At 32.1% G+C, this 13,502-nt stretch overlaps 1 protein-coding gene across 8 annotated transcripts in view; it reads right to left on the bottom strand.

The window, feature by feature from the left end:
• Nucleotides 1–13,502, bottom strand: part of Dmd (dystrophin) — a 2,349,574-nt gene that overhangs the window by 891,770 nt on the left and 1,444,302 nt on the right. For all 8 annotated transcript variants that reach the window (XM_087599109.1, NM_001370876.1, XM_087599108.1 and 5 more), the window contains 2 exon segments: nt 9,408–9,549; nt 6,994–7,143 (listed from right to left, as the gene is read on the bottom strand). In XM_087599109.1, coding sequence (XP_087455235.1) covers nt 6,994–7,143; nt 9,408–9,549 — 292 coding nt within the window.

The following is a 13,502-nucleotide window of genomic DNA, read 5'->3' as shown; positions in this document are numbered from 1 at the left end:
AAAGGAAGAACCTTCTAGTTTTAGAGTTGATGTCATAAAACCTAGTCAAAAAAAATCTGCAGTAACAAAGTAAGAAAATCACTGTGCCTTGGCAAAATCCTTTTTTATTGTAATTTTTCTACTGTCTCAAATTTACTGCCATAGGGCAAATATGTTTGTGATAATAAAGAACCTTTAAAATATTATACTAAAACTCAAGAATTATGAAAAATTTCTCAATATTCTTTCACCATAACAGTATTTCTCATTTAAATTCATTGTGAAGAGAAAAGCATGTTTGCCAGAAATAATCAGATCTGTTTTTACTGGAAATTAGCTTACTTTTTAAATAAAGTATCAACCATAGGAAACTTAAAGAATACAGTTTTGGGTGAGATGCATGGTCTTAGCATTCACACAGTGATAAAAGAAAAAGTTTCATATGTAATTTAATCCTAGCACAAGTATCACTGTTATACAATACGAACTGGGCTTTCATATGTCAAATTTTAAAACAGCATAGTCTTGAAACAATTATATTAGCTAAAAATCCTTAGTAAATAATATCTGGTACCAAGATAACTTTCAAAACATCATCTGTCAACATCAAGACTGTACAAAAGAGAAAGATACAAGGCCTGGATTCCTGAGTTAGAGCCAGTCTCATGAATTAATTGTAAAGATATTCAAGAGTCAAAGGTAAAATAAGACAGGTTCATGATTGAAAAGTGAAAATGTTGGTGTATAAATACAATGTTGTCTGCTTAGGCTTATTAAAAGTGAACAGAAAAGCTCAATATTTTCCTGCTCCTTTCATTCGACATGCTAGTTGCTAAACTTTTATTTTTTTATTTTTTTATTTTTTTAAGTCAAGATCATTAGAAGGGCATTGGCTGAAAAACCCTTTGTGCTTCCTAATAGGGCCACTTTGTTGTTTTAGTGAGCCAAATACTCATCACATTTAGCCACTGCATTCCTAATTCAGGTTTCTCTTCATAAGCCATAGCTACTACTATTTGATTAAGTTGTTTCAGACAGAATGATGTACTTCATTTTTGAATTTTAATATTTTTAACAACACTCATATTTTTAAAATTAAATGTATTATGCAATTAAATTGTGAGAGGCACTAGGTTACTCATTGCACATGTACTACTTCACTGAGATTTCCCTTTAAGCTGTCATATTTATATATCTATTGTTATTTGAATTTTGAAATTAAATAAATGAAGAATGGCTTAGAAATGATTGAAGTCGCACAGATCATAATCACTAGAATACATAATATATCAGTAATTATTAATGACCACAGAAAATTGCTTTTTTATCAACCTTAAACACTTTTTCTTCATATATTTTCCAATCTATATTTTTAGTGTTCAAAATCACAATAGCTTGGAAAATAGAAAGGGATATATTCTTATAAATTTCCATTGCTGACAGAATGACTAATTTTGCAATAAAGACAATCCAATTTCTTGGACAGGGCAGTCTTGTCAATATCATTGAAATGTCAAGAAGGTAGATAGTACTTCTGGTTGTAAGAGCATTAGCAGTGAGTATAATACAGTTATTGAGCACTGTGATGATTCATCTATAGGAGCCTGATATTTAGAGGATGATCTTGTATGTATATCTTTTATCATTAAAAGTGGGTATTAACAAGAGGAAAAGAGAGACTATTAAAAATTGTAATGGGAGAACAGGCAAAAGTGAGAACCTTAAGGGAAATTGAGATATACTCTAATAATAAACCCCATCACGGTGTACATTTTAATAGGAGGCAAAGCCAAGGACAATTAGATTATAAACACTAAATTAACACCCCATTCACCCAACTTTCAGTTTCTACCTATTTAGCAACTATAAATTAGAGATATGAATATTTATAATGCAAAGCCTCATAAAATTATGTATGTCCTTTAAATGGCACAAGGGCAGGGATTGGTAATGATATGCTTAGAATAGCATGTGATACACAGTCACTCATTAGATAGTTGAATGAATAAATAGATGAGCTCATGAATCTTAACTACATAAAGATACATTCCAGATGATGGATTTCAGAAACCATCAAGCTTATGCTCACTGACCAAGTAAGCATCATTTTCTAGTACAATACCATTTCGGGTCATAGGTTTATAAAATAAAGGACTAAGTGGATTTTGCCACTTTGCTTTATCAGGCAAATTCATGAGTATATCAGACATCATATGGAGTAACGTAGTCCCTGCTTCTATTTCTATTTCAATGAATTACTTCTTTTCTTTTATAGTATATATTATAAAGTCTTTTCTTGGCTCCATAAACACTAGTCAGCATGGTAATAACTCCAGTGAAGCATTTTCTTCTTTCATTATAAAATTTGTAGTGGGGTAAATACTGAATGATCGCTACTAATGCCATCTATTAATCACCATACTGAGACAGAAAATTGACTGGAGCACTATCCGTATTTTAGCAAGATGTGGAATAGCCAAGCATTTGCTTTATATAATTTTCTGCATTTGCTTTCTGCATTTGTAGCAATGACTACTAATGACTGACATTACATAGCAAATGTACCTGAAAAGAGACCAATAATTTATTCAACTAACACGAATGAAAAGAGCATTGTTAAATTGTTTATTCCTTGGATAGATATTTAGAAATAATATGATTAGAGGTTAATACAAAATGCATCAAATTTCTGGAAATTTAGAAACAGTTACTAGTGTACTGTAGAAAATGTTCTGGTTGAAGAATTGAACTATACATTTACTTTCATGGCTTTTATTTTGTGATTTCATTGGAAAGTAATTTCAGCGCTATTACAAAATTACTTTTATGCTAAGCTTGAAGATACATGGTTTTAAACCTAATTTTTTTCTGGGTAAAGTAAATCAGATTTTCTAGGAAGATTCACTCAACTGAAATTCACTTTGCAGTACAATTTTTAACAGGCTCTGTAAAATGATTCAGTCTTAGTATATCACTTTATACTGCCATGACAGTAAAAAAGTTAAAATAAGTATCTGTGAAATGGAAAATGTGGAACAAAATTTAATTTTATGAAATGAATTCAGATTTGTTATGATTATTAGAAATATATAATATGATATATGTAAAGGTACCTAAAATAAAGATATATATGTACATGTACATATATAATACATAATATATATGTTAGAATATAATATATAATATACATTAGCATATACTCGTCAAAGGATCCAGTTTTCCACAAATAAGCATTTTACCAATTATTTTTTTAAAGATTTATTTATTTATATGTAAGTACACTGTAGCTACCTTCAGACACACCAGTAGAGGGCATCAGATCTCATTACAGATGGTTGTGAGCCACCATGTGGTTGCTGGGATTTGAACTCAGGACCTCTGGAAGAGCAGACAATGCTCTTAAACACTGAGCCATCTTACCAGCCCATTTTACCAATTATTTAAAGGAAATAAGATCCTTGTCTTTATCATTAAAACAACAGTTTAAAAAAATGAGAATTCCTATATTTTCTTTGTTTCTAACATTATATATATATATATATATATATATATATATATATATGAGAAAAACAATAGGGCTTCACCAAATGGCTGAAGGGTAATATTTATCTTGGAGATACTTTTTTGTAACTAAAATGTCAAAAAATCTTCCCAGAAGCTAGTATCTGAACCTGGCAGCTGTGTAATTTAGTATAATGAAGCTATTTCCATCTAATTAATCTGAACTCTACAAAATTAAGTTCCATACTTTCATTTTTTTATTTAAAGAAAGGTAAGACAGAATATGATTCAAACATAATGTTGGACCTAAACGTGGTGAACATAACAGGAAACTGAATACAATCCCTACATCACCTAGAAAAAGAGAAGTAAAAAATGAGGGGAGACATGAAATGATAAGGATGTGCAAAAAAAGGATGAAACAATATAGTCAGATAAGGAGAGGAGAAAAGCATGTTCTACATACAATATCCAGGTGGAAATGATGTCATCATCCATATACATATCTGGAATTATGTCAGTTCATAAGCAAAAGTATGTAGCAAAGACACAAATGAAGTGTAGGGAGGAGACACAGCAAGAAACAATCCATAAGGCAGTAAATTTTGGTATCTCACATTTTCTATCATTATAAATTTCTGTTCCTATTGTGATATCAAGATGTACTAGATATTAAATAACATTTTAGAATATTTATTCTCCTTTGACTCCTTCTATAGTAATGGTTTTCCTTATATGATTGTACAACTACAAAATTTAAATTATCAATATATCACATTAAGTGCAAGTATCTATGCTTTTACATGGGCATTTTGAAATTATTTAACAAAGGAAACTTTCCATTTTACATTGAAGAACCACCCTCCAGAAAAAATATTTAGCGTTATCTTCCACAAAACTGAGAGGAAATATGATACCTTGAAATAAACGATTTTTTTCAAATATGTACTTCCTTGAATTAGAGTTCTAAACAAGAATTTTGATTGTAATTTCATAAAAGTAATACTTTTTTTACCTTCTACATACTTTACCAGTTCTGAGAATGATCTCTTACAAGACCTACAGCATCGTAATTTTACAATATAATAAATAACCTGAGGTTTCAATTATTTTCTTCCGCATACCTCTCTAGTTAGGTGCTGATGAAACAAGCAAGTTTTAGAGGTAATTGTGCCACTTTGAGAGAAGTCATTTTATAATACATGAAAATTACAGTTCTTCAGTATCTTCTTGGAACACATTTGTTCCTAGTTTCTAGGATTACAATTTCCTGTAAATTTTAGATGGAAAAAGGTTAACATGTCTGAACTGTGCTAAATAACATAGTAGTATTGTTGTCAAAAGTGAAGGAGAAGCCTCAGAACATTTTTGAAGGTTAAAAGCGTATCTGGAGGAAACATTTATAGGAAAAGCTTCATTATGTTAAGAAACAAACATACTAGCAGATACTGATAGGGAAGATACCAAGATGTGTAGAGCCAGAAAATAGGCTAAAATTGAGAATCTGGAGGTTTTAAGTGGAAATTTGTTCCCAGTTTAATTTAATACCAGAATATAAACCATTGTTTTCCACTAGCTACAAATGAGAAATACTAATGAGTAGTACTTTTTGTCAAATTAAATACAAATCCAAACAAGGAAGTATAGATTTTTTTTGATTTTTTTATCTTTTATACTTCTCTCATTCATTATGTATCAACCACAGTTTTCAGTCCCTCCCCCTACTTTCCTCCCATAACAATCCTTTCTCTGTCTCCCTGCACCAAAAAAAAAACCTTAAAAATAAAACCCAAAACAACAACAACAACAACCACAACAACAAAACCAGCAACAATAAAAAACAAAATAAAACAAAAAATCTAAAACAATAAAAAGAGCAGGCCTCCCAGGGATATCCATTGATCATGACTTAATAAGATAAAATGAGACTGAGCACAAACCTGCACATCACAGCTGTACAGGGCAAAGACTTGATTTACAATCTGTCCTGCCTGCAAGTCATATTGGGAAAGTGGTGGCACATAACTTGTGGGAGTGGCTATCCCATTACTGAACCAAATTATACCCCATGCCCAGAGAGGGACCTCAACTTTGATACTGCCTGGATAGCTCAGTACCAGAGGTAGAACAGTCCAGACACTCAGAATAGAACCAAACACAACTGGCAAAAAAAGTCAATGCAATTATTACTATAAAATTCTGTTATAAATTGTGGCCTAAACCAACTGTCATCAGAGGGCCAACAATTAGGAACCAATGAAAGCAGAACCACAGACCCACTGCCAAACACTAAAATTCTTGTATAAGAAATTAAACTTGGTAGAAGTTAATGAATAACTCAAAATATAAAATATAGCATTTGTATGCAGTGTCTTCTTCTTCTTGTTGTTCTTCCTCTTCTCTCTCTCTCTCTCTCTCTCTCTCTCTCCCTCTCCCCACAAATAGGCACACGCACACACATACATAATATAAACACACTAAATCAGGCACAAGGAACACATACTTTATGGTTTTACTTACATGCAATAACTCAACTAAGCAAATCACAGAGATACCCAGTAAATGGAGAGGATATCAGAGGCTAAAGCGAAAACTTTTTAACTTTTAAGGAGTTTTAGTGTGAGGTGAAGGAAAGCTGTGGAAACAGATGATGATGATTATGATGATGGTTTGTAACCAATGCCAAGAGATTATGTAATAAAATGCATATCTGATAGATTTGACAATGTAAATGTCTTATGAAAGATTTTAAATAATAAATAAAATCTATCAAGTTATATATTTTAAGTAGGTAAATTTTTAACACGTTAATTTGATGTCAGTGAACAAGATAGAAACATGAAAAGATTGTAAGATTTGCCATCGAGCTACTATTGTACTTGTTTATAGACAGTCAAGTGGAAGCAGATGCATGCATGAATATTCACCCAAGGAGTACGGAAGTATTTCTGTGGGATAAATAAATGCTACTGGGTCAAAATGATTTGGGTTGCAATATAAATTTTTGGGTGCAGTTTGTTTTTAAAAATATGCATTAGGCTTATTAACACTTAATATTTTACATCAATGTTAGAATGTGTCCTAGGTGGAAAAAAATTAAGACTTTCAAAATAAGGGAACTAGAAATGAGTCCTTTTTGAGACTACTGAAAATGCATTGTTTAATATTTAAGTCTATATTCTTGGCTTAAAATAGTAATTCTGCATCACATCACTTGCTGATTAATTACATTTCTTACTAATTGCTTTACCAACGTTTCAACGTATGGAGTATTTTTTTTCAAAAAGCATTGGTTCACACTTTGTCTTTGGTCTTTAATGTAAAGTCACCCACCATCACCAATTGCTTTGTGTTAGCAAAATATATAGGAAAATAAAAATCAGAAAGTCAGTTTAAAAAGCAAAACAATAATCCATGCTTCTGCTTCCTTCCAAGAATAAAACTCAGAAAAAAGCAAATTCAAACAGTAGCAACACTTAACACATGTGACAGAGAAGATGGTTAATGTCTAACCTTTATCCACTGGAGATTTGTCTGTTTGAGCTTCTTTTCAAGTTTATCTTGCTCTTCTGGTCTTATGGGAGCACTTACAAGTACTGCTCCTCCTGTTTCATTTAATTGTTTTAGAATTCCCTGGCGCAGGGGTAACTCTTCTGTCAGTAACTGAAACAGACAAATACAACAACATTTAAAATGAATTACAGTGCAACTCCAACTACCTTTGAGTCACCTTTATTGATTAGTCTATCAAAGTGAAGCGACTTAACTGAAGGTCCACTGGCACCTGAAATACCAAACACTTCCACAGAGCACAGGACTGATGGGCCGAAACCACTGCACCCAAGCAGATAAACCACTACAGACGACTACGCTATTTTCCTCCCTTGAGAGTATTTTTAAGTGAAAAATGTTAGATGACATGTAGAACTCTAAAAGAGTAACAAGCAGTTATTCTAAAAGCGTAAGTTTTATCAGATGGATTGACTCCATCAAACTCTCAAGTGTTTTAGTGTGCCATAACATAGGACAGCATTCACATGAATAGACAACCAAGTTGTCAATAGATATCTTGCCAGACAGTGTGCAGATCTCCTCATTTGCATATATATGAATACTTATACATGTAACCTCACTTCATTTCAAAATATGAAAATAACGATGATATGAAGTATAAAGTATAATAATTATTATCATCTGAAGTAATTATTATGTCACTTTTTGTAGAAGAAAACTGAAATAGGAGATTTAAGTATTAACTGCAAGGACATAGGCTAGTAGCTAATAGAGTAGTAATTCAAACTTGGAAGATTCCATTGTAGAATTTAAATCTATGATCTTCCGTTAAGAGTCATATTGTTATTTTACTTTCTCCATGATGCACAAATCTACCAGTGATCATAACTAAATTTTATCTGGAACTGTAAGAACCAACAGAGTAACTATTAAAATCTAATCTAATATAAAACCTACTTAGCTGTTCATACAAACTATTTTTCATATGACACATATAGCTAGTGGTTACAGCAATGTATGACTAGACTACCTTATCTATCCTTATAGAAAGTTCTACTGTACAATATTATGTAGGTTGTCAATGAAGAATAGAAAATCAATACACAATTATCCATAAATTAAGCCTGCTAAAAATGTCCAGCCAATGAACTATCAATTAAGATATATACGGCATTCAATACATTCAGGAAGGATGGCAAAATGAAGTGGACTTGTTTCTTTTCCAGGGAGCAGTAGTTTATAAATGTCTTATAGGCTTTCAGTACTGAAATGCCAAATACATAGTATAATATCTAATACACAATGTGCATTTAATATTTATATACTGACATAAGCAACTATATTTCCTTTGCATTCTATGTCATGATAGGATGTAATTTTTAATTTTCTCTTTATTTCACAGAAGTAAAGTGTCCATTTGAACTATAATTTGACTGAGTAAACCAACTGATTCATTGATAAAAAAGCAATTCTATTTTCATTTTCTTTTATAACACTCTATAATGATAGGAATGGGAACCAGCTAAAATGTTTTACATGATAATTAAATAAAATAAAGTTCTAAATAAAGCTCATATATGACATATAGTGCATGATAAATATTAATTTTCATCCTTCTTTCACCTTTACTTTAAAAATGAAAATAACATAGTTCCAAAAGACTTAATTTTCTAAAAGTAAAATCATAAAAAATAAATTAGCCATACAATTAGATTACATCAGTGATCCAGGTGAGGTGTCAGCATTTATGTTTGAGTACACACACACACACACACACACACACACACACACACGCACGCACGCACAAAGAATCTCTTGAATATGCTGTTTGTCTAGTGAAACAGTATGGATTGTAAACCAATGTGAAAAGTTTGATGTTTCCATGAAATAACCCCAAGCTAGACACTACTTTTTGTTAATGTAAAATATTTAAGTGGTAGCTGAAGCAGTATTATTTAACAATGTCTTCACTAAGAAAGTATATTCTTCATTAGGGAAACTCTCAGCCCCAGTAATATAGTCTAAAACAGATTGCAAAGTCCTTCTCACTTATATATAGATTTTTTGATTTCACACTTTGCTTTTCAGTTTTCAAAATCATTTGAAATTATAGACCCTGAAATAGCTCTAAAACTAATTATGTAAGTTAGCTTTCAAAATAACTGGTAGGTACTTTGCATGTATAAAGAACATGTATGTATCTAAACACTCATATATCCATCCATATGTATGTATTCTGTAAGTATGTTAATTGACAGTCGTTTGGTTAAAAAAGTAAGGTTGGCAGAAAAAAATACATTGTTAAGAACTACAGATAACATAATGGGTAGGAAAGTCAATGATTCAGTACATTAAAACAGGTTTATATGTGCTTTATACAAATAAGCCCTGGGGATTTTAGTAAACAAAATTACCTTGACTTGTTCAAGCTTTTCTTTTAGCTGTTCCTCATCTCCAGGTGGAGTAGTAGCAATGTTATCTGCTTCTTCCAACCATGAAACAAATTCATTTAAATCTCTTTGAAATTCTGAAAAGACATTCTTTTGTTCTTCAACCCTGCAGAAAGAATAACAAAATTATTGTAAATGACACACCTCTCAGGGTCTAGAAACAGCAAGCCAAAGGAACCAACTGGCCAAATGAACAAAGCAACAGCAATTATGCTTTGGAAAAGCCAGCTACTTAAGAGATAGTCAGATTGTATGATTTATCTTTGTTTCATCCACTTTGAGCGGTCACTTTAATATTTCAAAAACTACGAAAATAGGTCAAGAGAAAAATTCTTTTAAGAATTGCAATAGCCTGTTATTACATTCAGGAAGATTTCACTACCTAGGCAACAGTGGCACTTAGCCTTAGAAAACTCTTGGTTGTGAGGGGCTGTAAAATATTTTGCAGCATTTGTGACCACTCTGCATGAGATTCCCAGCTGTGACAAGCAAAAATATCTTGAGGCCTAATATTTCCTCCACTGGAGGTGTGCAATTTTTTTTCTCTTCTTGGAAACTATTTTAGTAATAGAAATACAAATGTGAAGCTTCATGCTTTAAAGAGGAAAAATTAGAGACTTTTTATGGCAAATTAGATGACAAACATAAAAACAAGGGTATAAAATAAAAAACACCATTCAGATGTTTTCAAACTATAACAGTCCTTTTTAAAAAGTGACAAAAATAACAAAAATGGCATATAAGGCATAACATCCTGGTGGATATTTTTAATTATATGAATACATAGTATATACTTTTTAATTAGGCAAAAACTCACTTTTACATATTAGATTGGATGACACATAGGTAGACAGAATGGTTCATATTTAAAATCATTTACATTTGCTTCTGTCATCTTTTGGGACATTCCATAGAAGCATTTAATTGAAGTATAATATACATATGGGAAAGTACATATATAATTATATAGCTCAATGAAACTATATGTCTTAGATTCATCATATAGCGAAAGAAATAAATTATTATAAGCAATACCTTGCTTCTTACTCATTTTCATGTATCCAGTAACCCATCAACATTTATTATTCTGTAATTTAAGCATTATGAAAAAATAGTAGTATCATATGTCATCCTTTGTGTCTTATTTTTTAACTAAAATTTATGTTTATAATTCTACATATTTTGTTGTTTATTCATTCTCTTGGGTTTATAGTATTCCAAAATATTCCACAAGAGTACAATGTTAATTTGGGTTGTTTTTATACTTTTAAAACATGGTTAAAATAGATATTTTAAAACAAGATAATAAATGATTATTGATAATTTAATGTCTTCAAGAAAATGTATTGCTAGAAATCATTAAAGAATATACCTTTTGTTGAAGAACTTCGATCTGATAAGAGGAAGTATCAATGTTTTTAAATGATCTCTCTTTTTCACAGTTTAGTTTACTAGGAATTTTCAAGGGTGTATGTTGTTTTTTCAGTTTCATTAAATAATATTTATTTATAAATATGCTGATCACTCTTCTTAACTCTCCATCATGTTTTCACTGGCTTTACTTTTCTCTTATTATTTTTAAAAGAAAAATAGTTAATCATCTTTCTTTTTTTATTGGATAATTTTTATTTACATTTCAAATGCTATTCCCTTTCCCACAAGTCCCTTATCTCATCCCCCTCCCCTTCTTCTATAGGGGTGTTCCCCCTCCCCAACCACCCCCTCCTGCTCCCTGACATTCACCTGCACTGTGGGGGGGGGTCCAGCTTTGACAGGACCAAGAGCTTCTTCTCTAATTGGTACCCAATAAGGCCATCCTTTGCTACATATGCAGCTGGAGCCATAGTCTGTCCATGTGTATACTTTGGGTAGTGGTTTAGTACCTGGGAGCTCTGGTTAGTTGGCATTGTTGTTCTTATGGGGTTGTAAACCCCTTCAGCTCTTTCAATTCTTTCTCTAATTCCTCCAATGGGACCCTGTTCTCAGTTCAATGGTTTGCTGCTAGCATTTGCCTCTGTATTTGCCATGCTCTGTCTGAGCCTCTCAGGAGACAGCTGTATCAGGCTCCTGTCAGCATGCACTTCCTGGCTTCATCAATATAATCTACTTTTGATGGCTGTATATATGGACTATTTACCCAGGTGAGGTAGTCTCTGAATGGCATCTAATTGTAAATTGTATGTAGATATCTAATTTTTACAGAATTCTGCACTTAATTTTTGTGCAAGACTTCTGTTGAATTTGAAATTATCTTTTGAATTCTGGAAGAGTATTTTGTAACCGTGTCCCAGTTTACAGGAAAGAAGCTTTAGACAGGAAAAAAAATTTTCATCTGCATTTTCACATTTGTCTTTTACTTTTCAAAGTCCAGACAAAGAGACAGCAAATCAGTAACCCTTAGGAAATGTGAACTATGGTTGGATTTTATGCAGTTTCTGAATACATACTTTATTTTCACCCTTCTTGATAATGTTTTGGTCTCTTTTCTGTGTTCTTCAAATACACTAGGTTGACATGTGCTCCTGTCTTGAAATTTCATTACTTACATTTTAAATATGGGTGCTTGTTACCTTAGGTAGGTTTGCACAATAATCCTACTTAAAACTCTACTCCCTTCAATGTTTCTATTAATTGTCTCTGCTTTTGGTTTTCTTTTTAGTTCCTAATGTTACATATTTCATCCTTTTGTTCTTCTCTGATGTACTCTCCATGTCTCATATATGATATTGTACTCCTTTGGTGAAGGCTCTACATGTGGTTATTTGCTAATATAATATTTGCTTTTTGACAATGTCTGTGATATAACAGATGCATAGTAAATACATGGTGGTTAAACAAATGAATGAGTCCATCATTATTTTCAATTTTCTTGGCCTTCTTGTCCTAAAAGAACTTTTCCTATATTTTAAAATATGGATTGTAAGATGTATAATTTACCCCCACTCTGTCCTATGGTGCTTCATTTAAAGACACTTGAACTAGAAATGTACACAGCAACACCATTCTGTGTATGAACACAATGGTGGTGGTGGAATCAGGGAAAGGTGTCATTTAATATGATACCACATAAAGGGTTTTAAAACCAATACAACTTCATTTCCTCACCTATTTTTGTCATACGTCTATATTTTACACACACACACACACACACACACACACACACACACAAACACACACACAAACACACAGAGTGCCTTTTATTAGTTCGTTTCAAGGCAATGGGGACAATGTAAAATTCTAGTAGTAGGAATACTGCTACTATTGCTTCCATAAACCTTGTAGAAAAATGGATTATCTCAGCTGCTGGAAACTTTATTCTAGAATGTGGGGTAGCATTGTTTATTTTCAGAATCTGGTAAATTGAGCCGCAAGTCAAGAATAACATTTCAAAACCTTCTAATAACTCTCAAATTACATAATTGCGTGTTTTCACTCTTAAATGTACTCAGCCAAGAAAATAAATGTACTTAATCATTATAATTAAGATTTTATAGTTAATTTCAATTAAAATCTAAAAACATTGTTTACCTATTATCTTCTTTTAATATGCTACTGTAAGTAGGTCTGGGTTTAGGCGCGTCATAGAGCATTTGCCTAACATGTATAGGAACTTGTGTTCAATCCCCAGAAACACAAACACAAAACAATTATAATTAGTTTTCTTATGTTATTTGTTGCTCTGAAAAATATTACTTAAGAATAAGAGTAATAAAGTGTATTTTACCCTTCCTTTGTTACTAGGTATTAAGTTTAGTTATAATTATTATTTATAACAAGCAACATTACATGTGTTTACTCATTTTGGTCTATGTATTGGATAAATTCATTAGAACAAGATAGAGTTAAAATAATGAATTTGAATATTTATTGTTTATCAACCAACCAGACCCCCCGGAGCTCACAGGTAGACTAAACCACAAATCAAAGAGTACACATGGAGTGCCCCATAGCTCCAGCTGCATATGTAACACAGGTGGCCTTGTCAGGCAGGCATCAATGGGAGGAGACGCCCTTGGCCCTATGAAGGCTATATACCCCAGCGTAGGGCAATGCCAGGGC

This window comes from Rattus norvegicus, chromosome X (assembly GCF_021556685.1).
Source record: "Rattus norvegicus strain SHRSP/BbbUtx chromosome X, alternate assembly SHRSP_T2T, whole genome shotgun sequence".
Classification (NCBI taxonomy): Eukaryota; Metazoa; Chordata; class Mammalia; order Rodentia; family Muridae; genus Rattus; species Rattus norvegicus.
This window is presented reverse-complemented; position numbering and strand designations above follow the sequence as displayed.